The 26,869-nt window shown below is 55.1% G+C and overlaps 10 protein-coding genes across 10 annotated transcripts; 4 read left to right on the forward strand and 6 right to left on the reverse strand.

Annotated features, from left to right (window-relative positions):
• The first annotated feature begins 141 nt into the window (after positions 1-141).
• Positions 142-2,187, forward strand: WHR41_05663 (uncharacterized protein). The gene is made up of 2 exons (XM_069374268.1): positions 142-367; positions 455-2,187. Exons 1-2 carry the CDS (start codon positions 185-187, stop codon positions 2,054-2,056), a joined length of 1,785 nt encoding a protein of 594 aa, XP_069228636.1. The 5' UTR covers positions 142-184; the 3' UTR covers positions 2,057-2,187.
• Positions 2,188-2,522: 335 nt separating this feature from the next.
• On the forward strand, positions 2,523-3,296 carry WHR41_05664 (uncharacterized protein; the record flags this gene model as incomplete). The annotated part of the gene is made up of 1 exon (XM_069374269.1): positions 2,523-3,296. The coding sequence occupies one exon, from the start codon at positions 2,523-2,525 to the stop codon at positions 3,294-3,296; it is 774 nt and encodes a 257-aa protein (XP_069228639.1).
• Positions 3,297-3,514: 218 nt separating this feature from the next.
• Positions 3,515-4,705, reverse strand: plyE (Pectate lyase E). Its single transcript, XM_069374270.1, has 2 exons — positions 4,154-4,705; positions 3,515-4,100 (listed from the first exon to the last, which is right to left on the reverse strand). Exons 1-2 carry the CDS (start codon positions 4,485-4,487, stop codon positions 3,676-3,678), a joined length of 759 nt encoding a protein of 252 aa, XP_069228638.1. The 5' UTR covers positions 4,488-4,705; the 3' UTR covers positions 3,515-3,675.
• Positions 4,706-6,347: 1,642 nt separating this feature from the next.
• Positions 6,348-7,979, forward strand: WHR41_05666 (uncharacterized protein). Its single transcript, XM_069374271.1, has 3 exons — positions 6,348-6,521; positions 6,590-7,579; positions 7,648-7,979. Exons 1-3 carry the CDS (start codon positions 6,435-6,437, stop codon positions 7,717-7,719), a joined length of 1,149 nt encoding a protein of 382 aa, XP_069228641.1. The 5' UTR covers positions 6,348-6,434; the 3' UTR covers positions 7,720-7,979.
• A 285-nt stretch (positions 7,980-8,264) lies between these two features.
• WHR41_05667 (uncharacterized protein) lies at positions 8,265-10,409 on the forward strand. Its single transcript, XM_069374272.1, has 3 exons — positions 8,265-10,043; positions 10,097-10,192; positions 10,249-10,409. The coding sequence occupies exons 1-3, from the start codon at positions 8,523-8,525 to the stop codon at positions 10,294-10,296; spliced, it is 1,665 nt and encodes a 554-aa protein (XP_069228640.1). The 5' UTR covers positions 8,265-8,522; the 3' UTR covers positions 10,297-10,409.
• A 105-nt stretch (positions 10,410-10,514) lies between these two features.
• WHR41_05668 (uncharacterized protein) lies at positions 10,515-11,009 on the reverse strand (the record flags this gene model as incomplete). The annotated part of the gene is made up of 2 exons (XM_069374273.1): positions 10,515-10,883; positions 10,953-11,009. 2 exons carry the CDS (start codon positions 11,007-11,009, stop codon positions 10,515-10,517), a joined length of 426 nt encoding a protein of 141 aa, XP_069228633.1.
• A 615-nt stretch (positions 11,010-11,624) lies between these two features.
• Positions 11,625-13,205, reverse strand: WHR41_05669 (uncharacterized protein; the record flags this gene model as incomplete). Its single annotated transcript, XM_069374274.1, has 1 exon — positions 11,625-13,205. One exon carries the CDS (start codon positions 13,203-13,205, stop codon positions 11,625-11,627), a length of 1,581 nt encoding a protein of 526 aa, XP_069228632.1.
• Positions 13,206-15,627: 2,422 nt separating this feature from the next.
• Positions 15,628-17,985, reverse strand: WHR41_05670 (uncharacterized protein; the record flags this gene model as incomplete). The annotated part of the gene is made up of 1 exon (XM_069374275.1): positions 15,628-17,985. The coding sequence occupies one exon, from the start codon at positions 17,983-17,985 to the stop codon at positions 15,628-15,630; it is 2,358 nt and encodes a 785-aa protein (XP_069228549.1).
• A 580-nt stretch (positions 17,986-18,565) lies between these two features.
• Positions 18,566-22,387, reverse strand: WHR41_05671 (uncharacterized protein; the record flags this gene model as incomplete). Its single annotated transcript, XM_069374276.1, has 1 exon — positions 18,566-22,387. The coding sequence occupies one exon, from the start codon at positions 22,385-22,387 to the stop codon at positions 18,566-18,568; it is 3,822 nt and encodes a 1,273-aa protein (XP_069228550.1).
• Positions 22,388-23,053: 666 nt separating this feature from the next.
• On the reverse strand, positions 23,054-24,712 carry WHR41_05672 (uncharacterized protein; the record flags this gene model as incomplete). The annotated part of the gene is made up of 3 exons (XM_069374277.1): positions 23,054-23,160; positions 23,216-23,772; positions 23,826-24,712. 3 exons carry the CDS (start codon positions 24,710-24,712, stop codon positions 23,054-23,056), a joined length of 1,551 nt encoding a protein of 516 aa, XP_069228547.1.
• Between the last annotated feature and the right edge of the window lie 2,157 nt (positions 24,713-26,869).

A 26,869-nucleotide genomic window follows, 5' to 3' on the forward strand; every position in this document is an offset into this window, starting at 1 on the left:
AAGTGTCGCTTACGTCCATCGTTCTATGTAGCGAACATCCCGATCCGTCGCCAAGCGCTGCTAGAGGAGAGCTAAAGTAAGCAACAGTATCACCTCGTATCTCTCACCATAAGAACTGGCCGTTCTGCCTTCAAGGAATGATGAATTCGTGTTGTAGCTAGAGCAGCCTATTTTTCAAAACGCCATGCCCTCTTTGCTCCTGGTCGCGGCGGGGCTCCTGCTCCTCTACTTCCTACAGTACCCCTACAATCTCGGGCGCAACTATCTCACCGCCAGGAAGACGGGGCTCCCAATCATCATAGTTCCGATCGACCAAAATGCATTTCTTTGGATGGTCATCTCCGTGCCGTTGCGTCCCATTTTGAAAGTATGTCTGTTGCGCTGTTCATCTAAGCGGGCAACCACATCACCCTGCTCTAACCTGTGGCACACTCGCTGACGCCTGCATCTGCAGAAACTTCTTTCGACATCGGCATACGAGCGAATGTCCCTAGTCATCTACGGCTGGGAATTCCATCAGAAGCTGCAGCCATTCGAAGAGCACGCCAAGCCCCAAGGGAACAGCAAGACTTTCTTTCTGGTCACATGCGGCCGCCCAGAAATCAGCACCTGCGACCGCGAGATAGCCTATGAGATCACTCGGCGACCTCGCGACTTCCAGCACCCGGAACTCAATGCTCTTTTCGTCGGCAAATTTGGCCGCAATGTGCTCACAGACAACGGCGACCAGTGGGCAAAGCAGCGTAAAGTCATCGCCAGCGTTATCAATGAGCGTATCTCGAAAGCCGTCTTCAACGAGAGCATTCGGCAGACTGACGGTTTGCTGGGTGAAGTCTACGACCATGCCGACGGTCACACATCTGAGACAAAGCGGATCTTCAACATGATGAAGAAGATTACTATCCATGTTCTCTCTGGCGCGGGCATGGGCGCGCAAGTTGAATGGAACAGCAATGAAAACGAGAAGCCGCGTGAAGGTTACAAGATGACTTACATCGAAGCTTGCAAGGCTGTCATTGACGCAACTGCTGGTCCGATAGCTCTGCCGACTTGGGTGATGAATTACTGGCCCGGTTTTCTGCCTGGTCATGAGTTCATGAATAATTTAGGTCAAGCGGTCAAAGAATTCCCCATACATACAAGGCATCTCATGGAGCGAGAGAGGCAACGCGTCAAGACCCATGGTGGTGAGACGAAGAGCAACATCATGAGCCAGCTGCTGCAAGCTTCTGAGGGTGACCCTAAGGCAGGCAAGGCGCTGACTGAGGAAGAGACAATGGGAAACTTGTACGTATTCACAGCGGCAGGCTTCGACACGACAGCCAACACCCTTTCTTATGCCCTTGTGCTGCTGTGCCGGTACCCGCATTGGCAAGACTGGATTCTGGAGGAAATTGACGACCTGCTCCCGTCTGAATCAAGCGAGCCGGTGGATTACACGGCGATTTTCCCTAAGGTCGTCAGGGTCATGGCAGTAATGCTGGAGACGCTGCGCATCTTCACACCAGTCATCCATCTCTCAAGGGAGACGAAGGTACCGCAAGTCATCGAGACGTCTGGCGGGACGTACAACATTCCAACGAAATGCGCCGTCTATATTGACAACGTCGCCTTGCACCTTGACCATGACGTATGGCGAAATTTGAACAATACGAGCACAGGCGATCGTGAGCCTGCTGATCAACCTGATGAGTATTCCTTCCGACCAACGCGCTGGGTCAATCCACCGGGCTCTCAGACTCCGCTATTCCAGCCACCGAAAGGGACGTACAGTCCTTGGTCAGCGGGTCCGCGCGTATGTCCCGGACAGAAGATGGCGCAAGTTGAATTCACCGCTATCTTCATGACTTTGTTCCGAAGGCATCGCATCGAAGCTGTACCATTGACGATCAACGGTCGCGCAGAGAGTCGGAGTGAGGTCGATGCCAGATTGGACGCTTCGATGAAGGACTCTATTAGCATTCTGACTCTGCAAATGCAGAATGTGTATGATGTCACTGACGACGAGGTCGAAGATGGGAAGGGTTTGAGAGTTCGCTTGACTAAGAGGCGATAGATGGCTTCATAGTGGTCGATGTATTTAGCTGGTCAGCAACAAGACCAGCAATAAAAGCCGTGCCGGGCGCACAATACATCTTCCTCTCAATGCATATGCAAAGTATCCAAATCATACGCTTATCACCATGAGTGAAGTTCTTTCGACCTCAGAAGAGGATGCATATACATTGACCGATGCAGAGATACAAGAGATCCTGGACGACATCGCGTCGGGTTCTTCCGGAGCTTTGCTCCAGCTCAAGACAAGGGTTCCTCCTCTACACGCCCCAAAACCTAGACCAGAACCACCACAAACAGCATCACAGGTAACAAGGCTGTGGGAACGGTCTAGCGATCGTGTTGACGGCATCATAGCCGTCATTTGGCTTTGGCCAATTAGCCAACGCGTTTCGCACTTCTTCCGCAGTATCCCAAGTCTGGCGACAACCACAAGAGCTCTCAGACCGGGCGCGCCTCTCGCAACAATGGCCTGGCTCGTGAGCATCACAAAAAGAATAGTCACAAGCTTCGTAACCTTCCTGATCGGAATCTTCTTCGTCGTCCCCCTCGGCTTCTTCGCCCTAGTCAGCACCTCCGCCGCCGTCGGATTCCTCTACCTCCTCATCGCCGCCAAAACCCTCAGCGACGGCTGCGACAGGCTCACGACCTGGTGGTTCAGCAGCAGCAGCGACCTCAAACAACACCCTCCCACTCACCCCACCGCCACCAGCACCACCCAAGACGCTCCGCCCAACGGCCTCTCGCACTCCCGCCACCCCTCCAACGCCGGCTCCCAATCCTCCACCACAACCCCGCGCTCCGCGCGCTCCAACTCTGATGCCAGCCTCGCCAGCATGCCGAACCCGCACCGCGACTACGAAGGCGTGGGCGGGTGGAAAGCAGACTCGCAAGCCGACGACCAGGCGATCTTCATGAACATGAACAGCGGGCTGGGGGACCTGTCGCATTCGCCCGCCGCGCGACGGCGGCGGTCGTTCGGCATGGGCTCGAGCGGGCTGAACTCGCCGGAGATTGTCACTGGTGGTGCTGGTGGTCGCCAGGCGGGGAGCTCGCATCATCTCCGGCGCACGTCGGGGACGATGAGCCCGCAGAGTTATTTTAGCGTTCCGGTTGGAGGGGGGAGTTTCACGGCGATCAATTCGAGGCGGAGTAGTAGGGTGTTGGTGCAGAGTGATAGGGCAAGGGTGGAAAGCGAGAGTGTGTCTGGGGGGAGTGAGGAGGAGAGTGCGGTTGTGTGAGGGCGCCGTTCTCGATTTGTGTTCTGATTCTGATGGGAAGAGATTGTCGACGGCGCGATCGTTGGGTCACAGCACCAACCTGTAAAACGGCTCCTGGCGTAGACTGTTTCAGACTGCTATGGTCAGGCTTATTATGGATGTATGGCAGTACAAATGTGAAAAGCACGTATTCAACCAAACCAAATCTGAAGTGTCATGCCTCGCATATGTGACGGGACTATTTTCGAATAGAACCGCTCTCAGAGCTTGATTTATGCTTAAAGATGAATCACCAAACGATACAGTACTGCCCAACTCAATTACCTCCCCTGAATCAGCTTCTCCACCGACTCCTCACTACACCCTCGCAAATCGACTACTTCCAATGGTTGACAACCATCTAGCAAGACGGAACACTGGAGTACTTGCAAGCGTTGCTAGGGCCAGAGCGAAGCTCCTTGGGCTCCTTGCCGTTGTTGTTGCCCTGGAACTCGGTGCAGATCTTCTTGGTGGAGGTGGCGCAGGTGTTGGAGATGGAGGCGGTGTCGCCGAAGTTGGAGTTGATGCCGGCGAGGACCTTGCCGCCGCTGGCCTTGACGTTCTTGATGGTGACGGCGCGCTTGCTGCCGTTGCCCTTGCAGTTGCCGCAGCTGCGGTACAGCTTGCCGAAGTTCTGCACGCTGAAGCCGTCGATGGTCACGGACGAGGCCCCGTTGTTTTGGATAACCTTGTCCTCGGCGTCGCGCGCGCCGCCGCCCTTGATCATGGCAGTGCCAGAGCCCTTGAGGGTGAGGGCGTCCTCGCACACGGAGGTCCACCAGACGTCTGGAAGGTGTTAGTGTCGGTTATGCAGGGTGTTAGGAAAGGAATCTGCTTACTCTCGATTGTGCAGGAGCCCTTGCAGTGGACACCCTCGATCTGATCAGCACCGATGATGACGTTCTTAAGAGTAGCGCCGTTCTCGAGCTGGAAGACGGCGTCCTTGTCGCCACCTTCAGACTGGCCAGTGCACTTGACACCACGGCCATAGGTCTTCATTCCGCCGTCAAACGTGCCGCTGATGACCTGGGTCTTGGAATACTTGACATTTCCCTTGCTGGCCGGAATGTTGAAGCTGAAGGAGCGCTCAACGAGCTCAGGAGCCGGGGCGGCAGATGCGCCAATGGCGAGGGCGCCGAGGAGGGCAGTGGCAATAAAGTTGAAGGAAGGCATTGTTGTATTGTTTCAAGGCAATTGTCCAGTCAATGGATATGCGTTGTGGGGAATGATGAACGAAAGAAGTGGATTGGAAAGAACGGATGCTGAAGAGCTGAGTAGTTTGCGGATGAGAGGTGAGAAAGAGGTGAGATGGGCCTGCCTTTTTATATGTGCGAGGCTGAGTCGGAGTGGTATAGGATTATTGAGAGCCCTGATGAGTAAGGTAACGATCTAGACTGCCACGAGGGCAAGATAGAGCCCTAGCAATCAAGATCTTCAGGGCATAGTACGCTGAGTCGAGTGGAGATTTTTCTCCGAGAGATCTTCTTTGATGCATGCCCCGGGTTGGTGATCGACCACCAATGTCGGTAGAGCACGATTCAGGATGTTACTGAAACAATTGCAACGGCTGTCATATTTCTCCGTCTGCGCGGCGTCCAATGGCAGGCAGGCACAGGTGGACTTGTCCCACACACTTCTCCATGGAACAACCTACATACTGTGATCGAGCGGAGACTGCCAGTCCGTGGCGTCAACATTTTCGGGCGGTCAGCCACTTGGTTTGGAAAGAGGGCATCGCTTGATGCGTTTCATCAATCAGGCCGCCCGCAGATATTGAACCCAGTTGAATGGTTCACGTGTCAAGCTTCTTAGCGCGGTCTTCAGGATCTTTGACTTTTCTTGATACTATCGCTCGAGCAGAGGAGAACGCCATGTTGTTTACAGTATGTAGTTAGTAACTTGGCATTGCGCTAGCAGTGTCGTGAAGTATCGTTTGCCAAGCCGGCCAAGCTTCATGGTCGTTTCATCAGTAACACGCGAGAGGTCTTCTCCCAGTCTGGCCAGCACTGGCTGAAGCGCAGCGATTAGACGCTGTCCAGGAGAAGCCCTGATGCCTGCACGGGGTAGCAAGTCCGGAGTGCAGGTGTATTTTCGTGAAGACATTCGTGGAATTTCGGGGTTAGATGACCCGTCCAGTCTCGCTTCACGCACAAAGGCCCTCGAACATCCTTATAGTTCTCCCAGCTTGCTCTTTGTGCGCCGCCGGTGAAAACCCATGGGAATCCTTCAATGGACGGTCAGCTGTTGTCAATCGACCGGACCATGTGTGAAAGTCCAACGGAAATGTCACCAACTGCCACATGGCTGTAGTTCATGTTCACCGGCTTCTTCGGAAAGAGCTCGGCCTAGGAGACGGAGTCTGCGGCGTTTGCCATGGCAGACGGGCGATTTGGCAGCTTCAGCATGAGGTGGGATACCACGTGCTTTCAAGAGGGTAGCTGGCGATCGATTCGCCATTGCTCCGCATAAGGTCATACCACGACCTTGAGGGCAGCATGAGTTTGTGTCCAGGCGCGACTTGCACGTGAATTTGAGACGAGTCGAAAGACGCGGTTCCAGTTACCTCGGATGAACCAACGGGCCTGCAATGGAGGTTGTCCCACATTTGCTGGGCAGATTCGTCACGCTAATGCTCAAATACCAAGCAGCGACGATCCGTCAACGAGGCGTCAGGAACGCTTCGCACGAGCAACAAATGCTCGCGTTGTTCGAACGTTTTGGATGGCGTCCAAACGTCTTCCGTTCGCCCGTTTTTTGAAGAAGCACGGGAGTCTTGCGATACCATCGTCGACCAAAGTGGAAGAGGGAGCATACGCAGTATCCAGACTTGAATCATCAACGTTGACAGAATTTAAATAGCCAAACACAGTAGGTAGGTAGCCGTACCAGAAAGTCAATGGTAATTATTGTCGGCAAGCAGCGCAGGACAGCAGCGAGGCTCTCCATTCCGTAACGGCCCGCAAGCACCTTGGCCTTCCGCGGAACAGCTCGGGAGAAGCGCGACAGCAGCTGCCGACGACCAGGCTTTTGCTTTGCGGATGCTCGCTTTTGCACTGTAGCTCGCCGCGATCACCACCACCTCTCTCCTCAAATACCCCCAGAAACACGCACATCTCAAACATGCTGGCTGGTCGTTCGTTCGCCGCGCCTGCGCGCCAGTGCTTGCGCACCTCCGTCCGCTCCCAGCAGATCTACAGACCCGCATTCGTAAGTAACGCCGACCAAGCATTGCTTGCGCAGGAACAACCCAGGACTGACTGAGGCGGCGCCCATAGGTCTCTCAGTCAAGATACAACAGCCAGGTCGCCAAGTTCAAGGGCCAGAAGGGCAGCGATGGCAAGTACACCGTCACCCTGATCGAGGGCGACGGCATTGGCCCCGAGATCGCGCAGTCCGTCAAGGACATCTACTCCGCCGCCAATGTCCCCATTAAGTGGGAGTCCGTCGACGTCACCCCCACTCTCAAGGACGGCAAGACCGTCATCCCCGACGAGGCCATCGACTCCGTCAGGCGCAACTACGTCGCCCTCAAGGGCCCGCTCGCGACCCCCGTCGGCAAGGGCCACGTCTCGCTCAACCTGACCCTCCGAAGGACCTTCAACCTGTTCGCCAACGTGCGTCCCTGCAAGAGCATTCAAGGATACAAGACTCCCTACGACAACGTGGACACCGTGCTCATCCGTGAGAACACTGAGGGCGAGTACTCTGGCATTGAGCACGTCGTGGTGGACGGTGTCGTTCAGTCGATCAAGCTCATTACCCGCGAGGCCTCTGAGCGTGTCCTCCGCTTCGCTTTCCAGTACGCCCAGAGCGTCGGCAAGCCCAAGGTCCGCGTTGTCCACAAGGCCACCATCATGAAGATGTCCGACGGTCTCTTCCTCAACCTCGGCCGCGAGATCGCCAAGGACTACCCCGACGTCGAGTTCGACGCCGAGCTCCTCGACAACGCCTGCCTGAAGGTCGTCACCGACCCCACTCCCTACAACGACAAGGTCCTGGTCATGCCCAACCTGTACGGTGACATTCTGTCCGACATGTGCGCCGGTCTCATCGGTGGTCTCGGTCTGACCCCCTCCGGCAACATCGGTGACGAGTGCTCCATCTTCGAGGCCGTCCACGGTTCCGCTCCCGACATCGCCGGCAAGGGCCTCGCCAACCCCACCGCGCTCCTTCTTTCCAGCATCATGATGCTGCAGCACATGGGTCTCCACGAGCACGCCAACAAGATCCAGGCCGCCATCTTCAAGACTCTCGCCGAGGGCAAGGTACGTGCAAATGGAGAACGTCAGTCGCAAGAAGATTACGGATAGCTGACCTTTGCTACTTTCTACAGACCATCACTGGTGACCTTGGCGGCAAGTCCAAGACCCACGAGTACGCCGGCGCCGTCATCAAGAACCTGTAGATACCATCTTGTTGCATTGGGCGGGCTCGGACGAGCTTCATTTGATATATACAGCGCGATAGCCTCGCCGGGAAGTAGTGGGATGTAAATTATTCGCACCGTCAAGGCGCTGCTGCTTCCGGTCAGAGGTGATCAATCTATTTCATTTGAGTGTTGAGTGTGGCTGCATGAGATCAGACGGTGTTTCCAAGGTGCGCGCAAACTGCCATATGAGCCAGAGACACAGTCAAAACCACGCCGGAATATATGGAATAAATGCGTCTCATGCCTCAGGCCCCGATCTGATAGGGAGTGCTGCGGATCTGCCCCCCTTTCATAGAGTTTGCAAGAGCCGGCCCAGGGCCGTTGCGTGTGTCTGGCGTCGCGTGCGCGCTCGGCCTGGCAGGGTTGAGTTGCCGCGCTGCCGGACGTCGCCATCTCCCTGCAGATGCAAGCGCAATCTATCAGGGGCAGGAGCCAATCAGCGCCCTCCCAATCTGCTGGTGTGGTACGATTCTCCATCCGAGCATAATTTCCTCGCCTCACTGCTCGAGCCACCGTCCGTCTCCGCGCGCCCTCCCTCCTCCCCCTCCCGGCGGCTCTTGGGTCATTCTTTTCCTCCTTCGTCTCTGCCGTCGCCTGCTCACTTTCGCGCTGTTGGATCTCACACCGCGGCCGGCTGTCTGCATTGCGGCGTTTTGAACAAGAGCTTGGGGAACGCGAACGCCGTTTCGGAGGAATAAGGAGCGAGTGAGATCTCTGGGCATACCGACTGGAATCGCACTGCCTGGATAAGCGAAAGAAACATACAAGAATCATACAAGATGGCGGCAGTCATGGACGCCCTCAACTCCACCTCCAGCATTGTCCCGGCCTCGACCATTGAGGCCACCATCGAAGCGGTCAACACCGGCTTCCTGGGCACGATCGCCGAGAGCACGAGCACATTCGGCATCATCGTCACCCTGCTTGCCGCGGCCGTCGTCTACGACCAGCTCTCCTACTGGCGACAGAAGGGCGAGCTCGTGGGCCCCGCGTGGAAGATCCCCTTCATTGGCCCCTTCCTCGAGAGTGTCTGGCCGAAGTTCGAGAAATACCACGCCAAATGGATGTCTGGTCCCCTCAGCTGTGTCAGCGTCTTCCACAAGTTCGTCATCATTGCCTCCACCCGTGACATGGCCCGCCAGATCTTCAACGCTCCCGCCTACGTCAAGCCCTGCGTCGTCGACGTCGCGACGAAGCTTCTGCGCCCCGAGAACTGGGTCTTCCTCGATGGCAAGGCTCACGTCGAGTACCGCAAGGGTCTGAACGGCCTCTTCACTCGCCAGGCGCTTGCCGCCTACCTTCCTGGTCAGCAGGAGGTCTACGAGGAGTACTTCGAGGCTTTCCACGATGTTTCCGAAAAGGCCAGGGAGAGCCAGAGCGGCGTTGGTCCGGACAAGGGAGGCGTCAAGTTCGTCTACTACCTGCGCGAGATCATGTGCGCTGTCTCTTGCCGCACCTTCGTCGGCCACTACATGTCGCACGCTCAGGTCAAGGAGGTCGCCGACGACTACTACAACATCACCGCTGCTCTCGAGCTCGTCAACTTCCCCATCATTCTCCCTTTCACCAAGACCTGGTACGGCAAGAAGGCCTCCGACAAGGTTCTTGAGATGTTCGCTTCCTGCGCCGCCAAGTCCAGAATCAGGATGAAGCAGCCCGGTGCTAAGGCCGAGTGCATCATGGACCGCTGGATCGTTCAGATGATGGAGAGCGACCGCTACCTCGAGCGCATCGCTCGTGGCGAGACCGTCCCCGCCGAGGAGAAGCCCCAGCACGTCCTCCGTCAGTTCACCGACTTCGAGATCTCTATGACCATCTTCACCTTCCTCTTCGCCTCCCAGGACGCCACCAGCTCCGCCTGCAGCTGGCTCCTCCAGCTGACCGCCGACCGCCCCGAGATTCTGCAGAAGGTCCGCGAGGAAGGCAAGAACATCATGGGCGACCGCTACGGCAAGTACGGCGCGATTAAGATCGACGACGTCGAGAAGCTCGTCTACACCCGCGCCGTCATCAAGGAGACCCTCCGCTACCGCCCTCCCGTGATCATGGTTCCCTACATGGTCAAGAAGGATTACCCCGTCACTCCCACATACACTGCTCCCAAGGGCTCCATGCTTATCCCCTCGACCTGGCTTTCTCTGCACGACCCCGAGGCCTACGGCACTTTCGGCGGTCCCGATGAGTTCGCGCCTGAGAGGTGGACTGAGGGCGACGCTGAGGACAAGGGCAAGAACTGGCTGGTCTTTGGCACTGGTCCTCACTACTGCCTTGGCCAGCAGTACGCCGTTATGAACCTTATGGTAAGCTTTCTCGAGATGCGCTGATTCGAATTAAGAGCTAACAAATGCAACAGCTCATGCTTCACCTCCTCTCCGCCAACTACGACTGGCACCACCACATTACCCCTCAATCCGAGGAGATTCGCGTTTTCGCCACCATTTTCCCTATGGTACGTCGTTTCCTCCAATCATCTTCCTATGGAGCATCAACTGACATCAACTGCAGGACGACCTCTTCCTCAGCTTCACCAAGCGCGACGCAGCCGCCGCGTAAGAAAAAGTTTTTTGCCTTGTATATTCCTTCCTAGTTCATCTGCGCTCCATAGCACGGCACGCCTACCCTAAACGAGGAGGCTGTAATCTAATTCTGTTCGAAACCAACCAAAATTCCGCATCCCCCCAAATCCTCTACTCATCAAATCGAAAGATCACCAAAGTAGTCGGCCCCTCTCCATCAATTAGAAAGAAAGAAGAACCAAATCAATCCTCCCTCTAATAACCCAAATCACCCCGCGTATAAGCCCACCTCTGCACCAGCATCCACCCGCCCAAAACCCACGCCACGCCCTCCGCCCACCCCAGCCCGCTGCCCCTCACGCTCCCGGCCCCCCGCTCCGTCACGAAATGCGCGACAACCACCACAGCGCCCCACAGCGCCGCGTCGTACGCCGAGGCGTCGTGCGGCGCCATCGCGGCGTGCAGGCGCGTGATCGTGAGGAGCAGGTTGAGAGCGGCGTGCTGGCGGGCGGAAAAAGGGGAGAGGTCGGTGTAGGGGGCTGAGGGGTAGGTTTGGTGCAGGAGGCGGGAGCGGAGAGAGGGTGTGTAGGCGCTCAGGGCGGTGTAGGAGCTGTGGAGGGCGGTCTGGGTGCGGGGGGGTTTTGGTTAGTGGGGTTGGAGAGGAGGGGAGGGAGGTAGGGAGGGGGGAGGTACGAGGTAGAGGTAGAGGGGGAGGATTTCCCAGCTTGTTGAGGGGGGTTGGTCGTCCATTGTTTGGTTGGTTGGCTGGTTGGTTGGTGGTTGTAGTGGGTTGGATTAGGTTGGTAAGTGGGTGTTAATTTTTGATAGTTGAGGTGTTTGGTCGATTGAGATCAATTGAATTATTTTATTGAGAGGGGCATTTGTGTGTAAAAAAAGTGTTTGTATTTTGTGCTGCAATTATATTGAGGTATTTATAGTTCGGCGAACGGCAGGCGAAGGAATCGCTGAAGCGCCGTCGCGTTAGCAGAGACGGCAAGCGACTTAGGCAGCCGTGGTGCCGACTGGTTAGTTAGGTCTCGATTCGTCGAGATGCTGCCTGGATTCCGCGGAAGAATGGCGGGATAATAAGTGGCAGTAGGCCGCAGGGCTCGTGCAATATTGCGATTTTGGAGCAGGCTGAAGCGTGGCACGACGTGCTCGGGCGGATGTGAAGTTGCGGCGCTGAATTGACTAGAAGTAAGCGAAATGAGAGAAAATAGTGGGAAGCTCAAGCAAGTGTCACGTTGCTCAGAATCATGTGCCTCGGTCGAGGTCACTGCTGCATATCTCCTTTGGGTATCTATACTCGTACAGACTTGAACTCTCCTCTCGTCCTAGGCCTCGCAAGAGCCGCAATCGCGCTCATCACCGCCGAGCGTCGCGAGGGAAGCGCCTCTCATCATAAGACCTGTCATCCCGAATAGGCCTCTCGTCGCGAGGAGGCCTATCATCACGAGGAGGTCTGTCATCCCTAGGTGGTCTGTCGTCGCGAGGTCTGCGATCATCATACCTCCGATCGTCATACCGCTTGTAATCTCTATCATCGTACCGCCGTCTGTCATCATCATACCTCCTATCCCTCGGCACCGGCCGTCTGTCCCGATCATACCCTCTCTCCCTATCCACTCTGGCCCTCTCGCGCTCCCTCCGATCATCGTAGGGCCGGGGAGGCAGCCTGTCGCGTTCGTCGCGACGGTCGTCTGATCGTCTGTCGCGAGATGAAGCTCGAGATGAAGGTGGGCCAGGGCGTCGTTCAGTTCGTGGTAGCGGTACTTCAATCTCCTCCTCGTACTCTTCCCATTCTTCCTTAAAGTAGCTGTCCACCTGCTCACGCTCGTCGTGCGCGAGCTGTGGGTTGAGCATGAATCTGAGCGTGCCTCCTGCTACAGGCGGAGCGTGCTGGAGGACAACGGGGGGCTGTGGTGGGTTATTCGAGCCATTTTGGGGAGGAGAGACCGGAGTTGGATGGCCATTTTGAACTTTGGTCGCGGATGTCACCTGGGCGGGCGCAGTGCAGTGGCGAGCGATGGTGTTGTCTTCGCATTCCTTGTTCAGAGCTAGGCGGAGGCGGAGGAAGTCGTCGAGGCTGAAGCGTGTGCCAAGCGTCGAGGCCGTGGTGTGCTGAACGTAAAGATCGAGTGAGTCGAGCATTGTCTCCATGATTTCCTCCCGGCTGGTGTTTACTTTCTCCAGATCGTACTTTTTGAGCGTCTCGAGCACGACTTCAGCATTCGTCAGGCGCGCCGCTAGCTCAAGCATGGCCAGTGCAAGCGTTATTGAGGTCTGCTTCAACGGAGCGAAAGTGCGGTATATGTCTGTGAGAGCCGTCCATGCCAGGTCATGCACGGATTTCACCTCGTCTGCTCGGCCCAGTGTCTTCGCGATCTTAGTGAGTGTGTGATGAGGTGCTCGGCTGCGAAAGTCGAATGTGGATGCCTCCAGAACCATGCGCTCGAGTCCTATCACCACACGAGATTGCTGTTCGAACATGGGATCATCCGAGGGCAGGTGGTCGTGCGCAGATGCGGCCTTCAAGTTGTAGCTCGCGGCCAAAATATCCCGGCTCTTCTTAAGCGTATCCTCCATCTTACATGCTGTGAGTAAGCTCGCGGCGGCCGCATCGCTCCAGATATAGCTGTCGCCAGTAGGCGTCCCTGGAGGGTGGGCGAGGCGGAACTTGTGAAAGTAGGTGCAGGCGGTGGTGAAGGTTCGGACCGGGAGTTGCAGCGCGCGGCGCACAACGTCGAGCCATTGCACGCCTTGCAGGCGCAGAGAATTCTCCTTCGCTTCGGCAATAGAGCGTTCCTGGAGGTCGACACCGGGCTGCTGCAGCTTGCGCTCTATGGCGGCTTGGGTCTGATACTGCGCTGAGACTCGGATGATGCTGGGGTGAGGGCCGACGAGCGTCTTCGTTTCGCCGTCGCTCGTGCGCTTCTGCGCGCCCATCTTGGCGGTCGGGCGGGAGGCTCGCCTTGCTACAGGAGAGAATGGATGGAAGTCGTAGGTTGGCAGCGACAACTCGCCGCGTGGGTACGGCGATGGTGGTGCACGGCCAATCGGCAAGCCGTCGGGGTCGAAGCAGCCTGACCCGACTTCATGTCCCGTTACTCCTCTCCACGCCCAAGCCGGAGCTGATGCCGGCATGCTGGACGACATCTCCTCGCCACGTCGTCGTTTTACCCTGGGTGCCATCGATTCTGCTATGACTGGCTTCGGTAACTGGATTTGATGAGGATTTGACGCTGCTTCTATCGATGCCACTCGATCTGGGTACGGCGCAGCGTGACGGCGTTCGTGCTCCCGCGTGACTGGGACCGGCTGCGGCAGGGGAAACCGAGGCGGCGGCATCGTGTGCTGAAATGAAGTTCTTGATGGCGGGTCCTACAAGTGTCGTTGTTAATCGCAGAACATACACCGCCGATTTGATGGGGACCTGGCAAAATTGAAGCTCACCGTTTGTGGATGCTGGAACCCGCAATGCGAGCCTTGCGAGCAAAAACCCTTCTTCCAGTGCCGACAGATAGCCATGACCTGTGCACTGAAACCCACAGTGAACAGGGTTGGCTAGTCAGAGTGAGACAGCGTCCAGAAAAAGATCGCATGCGTGATCTCTGGCGCGTTTAGTCGCCTAATCGACCGGGCCGCTGCAGCTGTGGTTGCGTGTGACAGCACCTTGTGAACGCAGAGTCTGCAGCCCAGCGTCATTGCAGGAAAGTGAGGAAGTGAGGAAGTGAGACGTGGTTGTGAGCTGACTAGAAGGCTTCGATTGCTTTATCAAACTGCTATCTTGGATGCCTCGAGCCTGTGCAAATGCAAACCAGACCAACGTCTCTGTCTATTTGAGTACTGGATTCTGATGGCTACCAATCGGTGCCATCAATCATCTCCTTCCTCAATCGCCCTCAGGACCTGTAGCTCCCTCGTTTGCAACTCCAATATGTTCCGGATGCGGCACGATGTGGACCTCCACGTACAATTTCGCCCTCCCCTCCTGACCTTCGGCCAATGCATCCAAGTCACAGAATGCAAATCCGGGCAGCTCCGGAACATCGTCCCACTTGAACAGAGTTGAACATTCATTCATTTGTGGCAGTACCCATAGCTCCAGCTGCCACCACTGCCGCGCAAGATGACGGTTGTTTCCAATCCCGCGGAAGTCAGCACTCCCATCGCCTTGGAGGAAGTATTCCTTCGCTGATTTGAGCGTCTCGTCCGAGTCGAATGCCACCTGGATGTAGTGTTCGAGATTGAGATCGCGGTCGTCGACGTTGTTGACGAACGTAGCAATGATATCGATCGACGAGAGTTCGTTTCCCGTGGTAGAAGCGCTGAACCCAGGAAGATCTTGCGGGAATTTCTCGTGAGATCGCGCAGGGGCGACAGGAAGAGCCCACGGATGCGGAAACCGCTTTTCGACAGGCTGATCAGTCCACGCAGGCGCATCTTCATCTTCAGATTGAAAGTCTCCTGTATCCTCTGCCAGCTTCGCCCAAGACGCCTCGTCCCTCTGCCTCTGCGCGACCGCATCGTCCAGCGTTTCCGGCTGACACTTCAGCTCGCCTTGCGAAACCAGCTCAAGCAGGTGGTGCCGAATCTTCGAGGGGCTCAGAGCGTTGCGAGCAAAGTAATAGGGATCCGGGTCCAGGTGCGTAGAAAAATGGAACAATTCGCTCTCCTTGATAACATCTCCCGCATCTGGTCCGCAGATCCTCAATCCGTTGAGCTGCCAGGTAGCGACCGCCAACCAGAGGACTCTGGGAGATTTTACTTCTGCGACGACGATGCATTGCGTCGGGATGGCGTCTTCGTACTCGTCATCTTCGACTGTGCGACGGCCGATGCGGATGCGGTACTCTTCGGCTTCGGGGTCGGAGTCGCCCTCTGATGAGGAGCTCGAAATCTGTCGCGGAGAATCATAGACGGCTGGTTCTTGCTGCAATATATCGTTAGCTATCGATGCGTCTATCTCTGCCTGTGTTCGCTTGGAGCTCAAGAAGGGTGAACATACCTGGTCGTCGGACGAGGAATCTAGGTAAATTGCGTTTCTTCTTGTCTTGTTCATCGTGATCTTCGCCTCTGAATAGTGTAATACGTGTCGTCTTGGGACAATCTGGACAGGATAAATGTGGTTTTCGTTGTGTGTGGTGTTTGCTAAAAGTGTGTATCAGGTTCGTCTTTCACATGCGTCAGTGAAAAGCATGTGATTGCAGCCCACTAGCGCGATAACAGGCATTATTCTTGCGGGTGTGAAAGAGACCAGAGCAGCCGTTGCACTCAAAATTAATATTATTATAGGTACAGTGAAGTCAACAATATCAGGAAGCGCAGGCGCACTTCACTAGCCAACGCGGCGCCTTCACGCCGATTCTTACGCCTCAGGTCGCGACGACGCCCCTTCTGCGCTGGCTCCACTCGCATCTCGGAGCAGCCTGTTCGGTCCGTTGTCCCAAGTATGGCCCTTCTTCACCTTCTTCCCATGCTCTCCCGCGCTCCCATGAGCTCTCGACCTAACCACAGGCAGAGGCAAGGGCTTCGACCTCCCACTCGGCGTAATCGCCCTGCCCGCATCGACAGGAGCGCCTACGCTTCGATAGACCGCCGACACCCTCCGAATATACCTGCTCATGCTCTCACACAGGCGATCGAGGACGAACTCCGCCTCACTACCGCGGGCCATCATCGGACTGTTCTCGCCGATCCAGTCCCAGTCGACCATCCCCTCCGCCTCCTCTTCGCGCTCCTCGTCCTCTCCCTCCGCCGTGAAGCGGATCATCTGCGTGAACTCCACCCACTCCTCGTAGCTGTACTGCTTGTCGGGCTTGTTCTTGGCGTCCTTCGCGACGTCCTGGATGGTCTTCGCAAGTCGGCGCGCGAGGTCGTAGTGTGTAGGCGTCTCGCGCGCGAATTGCTCAATGGTCTTTTTGCGCTTTTCGGCTTTCTCGAACTCTTCGTCGGGGACTCCTACTTGGAAGCCTGCTTCCAGGCGCTGCTGCGAGGCTCTTCTTGCTTTACGGCGCTGTAACCAACTACGCAGTCGCGGGTTGTGATCCAGTAGTGCGCGCCACGCGCCGTATTTGGGCAACAATGTGAAGTCACCAACAGCGGAGACGCCAGATTTGAAGTGCTTGATGACGGTGTCGCTCAAAAACTTGATGAGGAAAGCCATCGTGGGCAGTGCGATCAAACTCCAAACGACAAACAAAGGTCTTCCTGCATTGCTCTTGGGTGCCAGATCACCGTATCCGATGGTGAGCAAACAGACGTAGCAGAAGTACAGAGCCTTGTAATAAGTCATATCCTGCACCCTGCGCTCGCAGAGCCAGAAAGCGAGGGCACCGATGCACCATAGCAGAGCGAAGGCGATGGCCGAGAAGAAGAGGGCGCTACGCTTCTTATAGTCAATGGTCTCCTTCTGAATTCTGCGCATCGCTTCGAACCGATCTTTCTCTTCGCGTAAAAGAAGCAGCTTATGCTTGCGAGTCCTACTCACGAAGCCAGTAGCCGCGCGAGTTAAGCGGGAGGGGCTTATAGGGGACGAAGAAGAAGCGCTGGCGGTGCGGCTGGGTGGTCGAGATTTTTCATCGCTGATCCGTGAGGCTGCGGACCTATCAACAGCGTTGAAGGGAGCAGATACAGTAGGATGCCCGCCGTTAGCTTGGGCCTGTCTATGCAGATATTCAGATGAGCTGGTGACTGTGCGATCGATCGTCCTGTTCCGGGTGCGTTCGGTATGCTTTTGAATGATGTTCTCAGCCCCGAGCTCTGTTGCGAAGGTCGTCAAGCTCGAGACCACCAGACCTAGCATGATAATCCCGCCTACTGCGTAGGGGAGCATCAAACCTCGGCTGATATTGTTGGTTGGGTAGATGTCGCCGAAGCCGACAGTGAGGATGGTGACTTCACAGAAATACAGGGCGTTCGAGTACGTCCAGATGATGCCGCCTCCGCCGTACTTGGACTCAATTGCCGAGAAAATCTCAGCGCCAACAGCAAGCCAGATGAAAAACAGCATCGTTTGGAGAATTAGGGTCCGATGCGAGTCACGGAGAGCAAAGTCCCGCGGGTAATGGCCCAATAGGTGGCCTAACATGTTGACCATGAGAATCATCGAGCAGATCGTGTACAGTATGGCCGCGAAGACAGCGTACCAGAAACCCTGATGGTAGGTCTGTTGTGGGCCCACGGGAGGATCATAGACATCCACTGCCACGGTAGCGCCAATAAGCAGCCCAGTGGAAATGTACCACATAACGATCGTAACCGGAAGAGAAATGATGTATCGGATACGCTTGGTGAAGTTGCACAGCAAGAAAATGTTGCCGATAAAGCCAGCCACGAGCGACACTATGTTCAAAGAATAGGCCCAGGTCGGATCGTTGAACGGGTGGCCGCTGAGCTCGTCGCCGAGCGAGACGGCCTGCCCATTCCACTTGCATTCTCTCGCGGCTGCTTCGGAGCTCACGTCGGCGATCAGGCAGGCCCGCCATGGCGTGACAATGGCGGCGATGGAGAGGACGTTGGCCAACGGTCCGAGAGTGGCAGCCAGCAGAGGGATGGCTGTTGATGCGAACCACCACGTCTGCGGCTCGCCTTCCTCCCACTTGCGCGGGCTGTAGTCCCAGAGCCGCATGTGAGTTTTGCGGCCTTGCTTATGTTGGTCGCTGGGCGCTAGAATGCCGTCGGAGGGTGTGTAGACATTTGAGTCTACAGGCGACGGATCTGTCATTTCGGCCGGCCGATAAGGTGCTTCCTTCTAGAGATAGAGTTGCTGCTCGGCGCCGGTGTCGTGGTGTCAGGCCATGGTCGCAGCATTCCCGGTCCGGCATCAGGTGATCGCGCCGATGGGCAGCACATTTCTTGGATGGCAGGTACAATCGATCTTCTTGTTACATGGAAAAAGCAATGCCACTTCCGCAGCCATGTGATGACTAGCAGGCGGAAGCACGCGGCTTGAGGCCGCTACTGCACCTTGTGGCGGCCGCCTGACTTGCCTGTGTGTTGGGTTTTGAGACTCGCTGATGGAATGCCACCATGCGGGGCGACGTCCTGTTTTGGGGGCACCCTTGTTACCTCACTTTGGGCGAAGGGATGGCGACTTTGCTTCTTTTAGTAAATCATCATTCCTGAAAATTAAATTTGTAAGTGATAGGCCCAGCAACGGCCGGTTCGCCCTCTCTGCATAATAGTAGTACACGTCCATCCGATCGTATCCTAACATATCTTACATCGTATATACAAGCTGCGCTGGAACGCAAGACAAATCACCAATGTACTAGTGAGCCATAGAACCCGCACAAAGCGCTCACTCAAGTCTCTCTCCTCAGCAGTTTCGTCTGCAAATGGTCGTTGACGTTCGGTATGGTCTGAACGGCGTAAAGTGTCTGGGGCGCGAGTTGGCGAATGAGGCGTGTGGTGCCGACATATTTGTCAAGACCAGGTGCGCTACACTTCGTCTTGATCCCCACGTTTTCTCTGTAGCGAAGTTGCAACAAAGCAGCAGCCAATTTGACGAGCGTCGGGTACACAGGCGCCACCGTCTCTGGGCTGGGATAACGAATGTTTATGTACTGCAGCTTCTGAAAGCGCGCAGAAGGGTTGGAGAAGCTCGCAGCTCCGCGATTATATGCCTTCTTTCGCCAGCCTGGAAATGAGGGTATGAGATATCTTTCTGTCAGGCGAAAGGCCAGCAGTGCGAGAGGTGGAGAGGGCCGCAGCAGTAGTTGGATGAATCTGTTCCATGCGAAGTTGTCCAATATGTAACCTTCGGTCAACACGGCGGTCACCGCCGAGATGATATCGTTGAATCGATTTTGCTGGGCAAGAGCAGTGATATAGTGTTGAAGAGGGCGCGAGAGAAGACGACGAAGGCCTGGTAGTGGGCGTGTGGAATCTTCGAGATCATTGGCTATCGCCGCCTTGAAATTTTCTCCAGGGGGTTTGTATTCAGCCGTTCTCTCTTCCGTAGGTAGCCTCAAGATGGCGGGAGTCTTCTCGCGCTTTGTTGGCGGTGCAAGGCGTGGGGCCGGCTTGTCGGCTGTGAGGGCGTCGACGTGCTTCTTCGCAAGGTTCCAGCATTTTTCCACTTCGTCCCAGTCCCGCGCACGTGCATACGTAGGCATGACCATCGTCAGAAGCTTCAACGGCAAGGACTTGTCAGCAGACAGAGCACCAGTCTGCTCTGCACCTCTGTATCGTTCGAGCAGTTCCTGAACTGCCTCGAGGGATCTCGCAGCTCCGTATGCGTTAATCAAGGCACTGAACATCAACGCTTTTGGGGAGTGGTCTTCAATCACGGAGTAGTACTGCGGCTCTTGAGCTGCCAGGCCAGCTGAGGGATCCTCGAACAGTTCCTCAAGTTCATCAACGATGGCAGCTACCGGATAGACCGTGTTAGGATCATCAGCCACTGAAGCCTCTTTCAATTCGTAGCGCGCTCGAGCTTTTGCATAGATCGCGTTCGTGCTAAGGGTTGGCCTGATCCTATTGCTGAGCATCTTATGGTAGATTGATATGGCAGTTCCAAAAGCATTCTGGCGGACGTATCCCGTCATTACCACAGCGTAATGGAACGCTACAGGCTTGACGCCATGCTCTGGCATGACGGTCTTGAGAATTTTCCAGGCCGCGTTGGTCTTGCGCAGGAGCACGAGTGTCTGCATGAGGGCTGCATAGGTTGTCGCATCGATCGGAACTTGCTCCCTCCTCATCCACTGGTACACTCGCATAGCGTGATCAGGCTCTCGACGCAATGCTAGTGAGGTGAGCAATATGTTGAAGCATATTGTGAGAGGCCCTTCCAATTCGCCATTTTTCGCTTGCTTTTCGGCTTCTTGCAGTATGTCCCAGGCAACATCGACATTTCCGGCGTTGATGTTTGCAGTCATAAGACTAGCATATAGCTCCGCAGACCTTGGCGCGTTGCACAGCTGATCATACTGCTCAAGCAAGGTTTCAACACTACCAACATCGCCTCTAGCAGCGTAAAGCTCCAGAATGGGGTGGAAGGAAAATCTATCAGGCTGCTTGCCTGCAGACATCAGGCGCTTGAAAGTTTCCAGTGCCGCGTCAATGTCGTCCGCGCGGGAATGCGCGTGTATCAGAATGTTCCAGCAACGTAGAGATGGCGAAGTCCCAGCGGCTGCTGTAATCGATTGAATCTCTTCGAATGCGGCTTCCGCAGCTTGGTGCTCACCGCGTCTTGCATACACGTAGACAAGGTTCCACATGATACCCTCATCATCTGGAGGGGCGGGGTGTGCCGCCAAGAAGCGGTCGAGATAGTATCGCACTGCTTCAGGATTTCCTCTGCGAGCGTAGTGCGTCATGATGAAGCCGTAGAGAGACGCAGTCATCTTCCCATGGAATAAATTCCAGTCATTCTCCAACACAGCGACTGACAGACTTGGAGCTCGCCCAGACGCATTCCCGGCGATATCAGCAAACTCGATGGCTCGCTGAACTAGCGTTGTGAGTAGGGCTGCATCTGGTATCGCGCCCGACATAGACCGATATTGCTTATACATGTAGGATACCGTTTTGTGGGCATCGGGGTACTGATCAAGAAACTTGGGCTGGACAAGCGTGCTCAGAACGTCGTGAAAGAATCTGGGTGAATCTTGACTGGTAAGCTGGACCCTTCCCACAAGGTAGCGGATACGGCTATCTTTAAGGGTCTTCTTCGCAATGCGCGACTTGGAGGATTTTCTCGAACGAGAATTTGTGAGCTCCTGGAAAATGGCATATTTGAATACATCCATGGAGAACCTCTGAAATTCCGGACTAAGAGCATCTGCCTGAGCCAGCATCCGATAGTGCTTGGAAAGTCTGATAGCCTTCGACAAAAGATCAGGTGTCTCCGAGATGTGCCGCCAGAACATGGCGTCTATCCAGGGCTGTGCTTGTCCTTCATGTTTCGTGTCCAGTTGTTGCTTTACCCGCGATGCTAACTCCCACATGTCATTCTCGATCGCGGTACTGCAAAGCCAAATGGAGATCTCGTGACCATTCTGAAGATGTTCTAGGGCCTCAACGTGCCCTTGTTCAGCCAGCCCGTAGAGATTCGATCGCATAAGTGTCGGTAACGCCGACTTGTAAACGGCCATCGTCCTTTGCGGAATGGGAATTGAGTCATATAGCTCCAAGAAATGAGTCTCTGCTGTTTCATTCCGATTTGATGAGAGCCATTCCAGAAGCCTGATCCTCAAACCAACGCTGGCCCTATCCGTCTCGTGCAGTCTTTCATACATCGACCACGCATTTTCCGTTTGTTCTAAACTCTTTTGGGCATCCTCCAGCACCGCGGGATCTGAAGAATTATTCAGGAATGTACGCAATTCCTTCGCAGAGACAAGCACATCAGAAAGCTCGTCAGAGGTTTGAACAATAGTATCGTCCACTTCCACGTCTTCTTCAGCTCCAGTACTCCATTTCTCCTCAAGATTTGTGTCCCCCTCGCTTTTGGCATTTTGTCCAGCATTCGTTGCCGCTCCAGTATTCGTGTCATTTTCGATGTTTGGATCTGATTCGAACTTCGGCTCCGCTTCGACGTTCGGGTCTGCTCCGATGTTCGCTTGCGCTCCAGGATCCGCCTCAGCCGTGTCAACAGTTTGTATCTGTGGTGAAGAAGGCTCCTCGCTCTCATCGTCGGCCTTTCGGCTGTACTGCTGCAACTCAGCAATGAATCTTTCATCTAGCCCCTTCGTAGTCCTATGGACACCTCCAGGCGGCTTTGAAGAGTATCTCCTTGTCGCATGCCCGAAGCCTCTTGGTAGTCTTCGCTCGTTTCCTCGTTGCCATCTCTCGGCGCGTTTACCGCTGCCCCTGCGAAGGAGCGCTAGGGCCTGTGGAGGATAAAGGAAGTCCAGAAAAGGACCGCCGCTAACGGAAGCTCTGTCGGCATCTTTGTCGGTATGCAATTGCAACTCGCCATCGCAGTGGTTGCGACTAGCCTTTACATCCACAGTATGTGGTGTTGGCTGCACTGAGCTTCCGGGCAGAATCTCGAGGTCTCCAGCTCCATGATGCCAAAATGTCGAGCTCAGAGAGCGATTGTTCCTCGAGACCCTTCGCGCGCATCGAACCGATAGACGTGCTCCGGAGTCGAGACATGCCGCGGCTCGCTCTAGCATGCCCCACACAAAGGCACTGCCAAATGTGTATCCTCTGCGTTGACGGTGCCAGTCTATACCAAGGCGAGCGGCATTCCCTTGTCGATGATCTCCAAAGCTCGGAAGTGCTAGGCGGAAAGAGGAGAAGTGGCGTTGTGAGAGAATCTAGTCGGCCCGCCTGAGTGGTGATCAGGAAGATCAAGAAAAGTCGATATAGGAGAAGGTCCGGGGCGAGATGGCAAAGTGATAGATGTCATACGAGCCTCCCCAGAGTCGACTTGCTGGAAAATCAATGACCAGCGGAGGACCCGGCGCGCGTCAGGCATCACTTCAGGCATCACGCACCTCCGCGTTCGCCGCAATCTCCCCTCGACCCCGTCACGCTTTAGAGACGCTCATCCACGACGTGCACGAGCAAGACTACCTACCCAACCATGGATAAAAAATTCAGGGCTTATGGCATGTGTGGTCACAAATTTGCCATGATTGTGAATACATCGGAACACAAGCACGTCACCGGCGTATCCCTGGAGGCCTCCATCAACGGCTCATTGCGCCATTCCTGACCGTGAGAATGTGATCAAGGTGTAGCAGGGGACCATATTGCATTGCACGAACGACCGCATTCTCGGAAGACTCATAGATTTGAAGACGTAATCTGACTCCTTCATCGACATACACCCCAGCTTAGACTTTCTCGACTGGAGATCCGCCCCGATCAATGCCGGTGTGATCACGGGCAACATTGTCCACGGCCTCTGCACCGGCAGCTTCGTGGAGATCGACGTCTTCGGCTAGACAGGAAGATCAGCATCCCAACCTTTCCGTGAGGTTTGGTTTTCAACTTACCAACGCCCATTTGGCGACCCTTGTACTCCGGCCCAAGAAAAGTCAAAAGGATGACATAGGCAAAGGTGCAGCCCATGAAAATCGCAATGACCGTGCCGTATTCGTATCTCTCGATGGTCTTGCCATTCTCTTCGATCGGGGGCAAAGGGAAACGTTCGCCAATCCGAGCCTCGATAGTCGAGCTCGCTGAAGAGACGAGGTTGCCCAGCTGGTATGAAGTACCAACCACGAAGGTCCTGAAGCTGCCAGGACTTAACTCCATCAAATGGATGGGTATCACGCCCCACGCGCCTTGAACACATGCCTGTTCAAAGAAGGCCGGAGCAATGACTCGCTCACTCCCGACGAAACCGTACGGATAGATCAAGGCGCCACCGACGACACTGGCAAAAATAATGCTAAAGCGACGGCCAAACTTCTGGGAAAGATACCCAATGATTGTTCCGCCGGTCATTGCACCAAGATTGGCTACCACCTGAGTGACAGTCACTGCGTTTGCAGAGAAGCCGTATTGATTCTCCAGCATGGTTGGGTATAGATCTTGACTACCGTGGGACCTGGCAATCGTTAGCTCCTCTACGAACTCGCAGCAAACGCAATACAGGCTTACATGAAGTTCATGCCGGCCATTAGGAGGACCAAGTACACCAGAAGGAGCCAGTGTCGTTTCAGAGCGACTTTGCCCTCGTTAACAAAGGTCTTTCCAACATTCTGACCAGCGGATCGAACTCGTTGGCGCTCAATGTAGGCATCAGTCTCCGGCAAACACAGACGGAAGGCGATAAAGAGTACCGGCGGGCAAGCGCCAAACCAGAAAAGCGGCCTCCATCCATGAGGAGTCGTGTTTACCAGCGCACGTGCAAAGACGGTTGCAAGCAAGTATCCAAACGCGTAGCCCTGTTGGAGCATGCCGGAGACGATTCCCCTGGCTCTCTCTGGGCAGTCTTCCAACGCTGTGGCCGCAACGTTGCCATAAAGGCCACCCATTGCGATGCCGAACAATGCGCGGACTGCTAGAAATTGCTCGTATGTGTTACAAAAGCCCGTTCCCAGCTCAAGGACAATAAACAGGATGTTGTTCACCACAAATGGCCATCTCCTCCCGTATCGGTCTGCTGCGATTCCGAACACAATTGCGCCGACCGATCGGAACATGAGTACAAGAGTGATACCCCAGGTAATGTCAGTCTTGGATTTACCGAAGCTCTCAGCTAAGTCGGACACCACCAAAGACACCGTGAAGAAGTCGAACGCGTCCCAAGTCCAAGCAGTAAATGCGCACAGGAAGAAAAGCCACTGTTTCGGGCTTAAGAGTCGCAGGACGGTGATCGGGTTCTCGACCTTGTCCATAGGTGGTTTCAGCGTCGTGATCCTGGTGGCCAAGTACCGCCCGATCCCCATCTTGTGCCGGGTCTCGCCAGTGGCTGGAAGGGGCGCATCGTCGCGACGGTCTTCATGGTACTCTGGCGACGAAGACTCGCCTTTGTCGTACGACATGCTGTCTGCATCACCATCTCGTTAGCGATCATGTTTCTTCGACGTGCAGCCACACGTAGAACAAGAAAGCCAAGCCCCTCCAAGCAAAAGCTTAGCCCTTTCTCACCGCATAGATCTTAGAGAGGCAGGATTCGGATTGTTCCACGTACCTCAATCGAATGCCAATGTCCTAGCGGAATGTCTCCCTCACGGGCGAAGAGGTCAGATGAGACGATACGTTCAATGAACGGAGCACAAAATCTATCTGCTGCGCGCGGGACGGCCGTGGCATTTGACCTTGTCACATGCCAAGAGCCGATCAACCGATTCCCGTTCAACAAGCAAGTCGAAGCTCCATCTGCAGCGCTCGGCAAGTCCCAGTCCACCCACCCACACCTGCCCGCGTGCGCCCCTGCGGGGTCCCCACCGTCCGACCCCGGACCAATGGTCGAGCCAACTATCAGCCGTTGATGACATGCCTTGCATCTTGCGGCCTGTCATATCGAGGTAATTTTCGGGAAGACATTCGTCCGCTGCACTTCTCTTCCTTCGCAGCGTGCTAGCTAGGAGCTTATGTCGCATGCCGAGGCTTAGCAGCAGCATGAACACGGGCAGATGGCATACTTCCGACATTTATGCTGGCGTCCGAGGCAGGCGCAACCGCATTCGCCCGGAGACTCCACAACGTGGATTCAACAACGACCGCATGGAAGTTTCAGAACCTTTCAATGCAAGCACTTTCGTGACAATGAGAAGTCCAACATCAGGCGCACGATCGCATGGTTACTGTTTGCTTTAGCAAGCTGCCTTGCCTGACCACATCTACAGCTCCCGAAACAAGAGCCGAATTGTTATCTGCAGACCGCCCCTCTACCGCACACTGTAACTTTTTGCTGAACACCTCCGGTGTCGGGAGCGCCACTAGGGTCAAGCGCTTTTGTGTTGTCGCGCCTAGCCCTAAGTGCAGCCTCATCGTCTGGCACGACCGCGGGCGGGGACCTATCTGTCTTAGTCTTGAGGCTAGATAGCCTCCAAGTTTGCTACCCAAGTCAGAATTCAATGGCTCTTTCCTAGAATTATTGAATCAGCGTGCAGAAAGCTCTGGGGTCTCCCTCATGGCTGACTGCCCAGACCACGCCCCTGTGATGGCGTTCAACTCACGAATTTCATATGTAAGGTGAGATCTTTGACAAAAACTTGGGTGGGTAATTACATACATCATTCGAACATCGCTCGTCGGAGTAAGATGCGTGGCATTTAATATTCTGTCTAACAGCAGCCAGATGAAATGGCAGGGTTAGCTCTAGATTGGGCGGGCCACGTGCACACTGTTCATTGACAAAGCAGGGGTCAACTGGAAATCAAAACTGCCGCTCTCAGAGCTCGAGCTGCCTTCGCCTGACAACTTCCCAAGCGCACCCTGCTCAACATCGTTAGCCGCATTCCTCCGGCTTTTCAAATACCGGAAGCCAAAGTAGACTACAGCAGCGACCATGGGAAGGATAAGAATGGGCAGGCCGATGCTCAGCAGGAACTGCGTTAACATCTTCGAGCCAATCGCTGGAGCCTTATTACCAGCTTTCATGTTCTTCGGTTTGCCGATGTGTGTGTGAGGATTTTCTGCACAGTCGCAGACCGTGTGAGGCAAATGTCGTTGGGGAACGCAAGGTTTGAGGTATTGCAGGACGAAACGCCTGACCGACGAAGGTATTAAGAGACACAGTAAGCATCCATTGTCGGAACGTCTGTCACAAAGGATCATTCTTTGCTTATCACAAAGGATTTAAAACTTAGGTGCCCTAAACAAAGACCTCCAGTCCCGGTATCAAAGAACCAATCCCTGACCTCAGCCCACCGCGCGCGGGTTCCCAGCGAATCGAAACAGGGGAGTTGTAACTATAGCAGCTATCAGACATGGTCAAGGGTTGATCGCGCTCATGGTATCTTGGATATCAGGCCCGAAAGGAGATCTGAGATGGATGGGACCGACTGTACTGATAGTCGGAGTGGGAAATCTAATATGAATTGGTTTACAGCGATTTCCAACAAAGGGCACACGCGTGCTGTGCTGCCTTTGCACATCTGTTTCGGAAGCGCAACGCAACCATTCAGGTGCACGAGAGAACACCTTTCTCAAGCAACTGAGTAGATCTCGAAGATTTGAGAACTCGGTCCTCA

This window comes from Cladosporium halotolerans, assembly GCF_011745625.1.
Source record: "Cladosporium halotolerans strain TM138-S3 chromosome Unknown Sca19, whole genome shotgun sequence".
In the NCBI taxonomy this organism is placed as follows: domain Eukaryota; kingdom Fungi; phylum Ascomycota; class Dothideomycetes; order Cladosporiales; family Cladosporiaceae; genus Cladosporium; species Cladosporium halotolerans.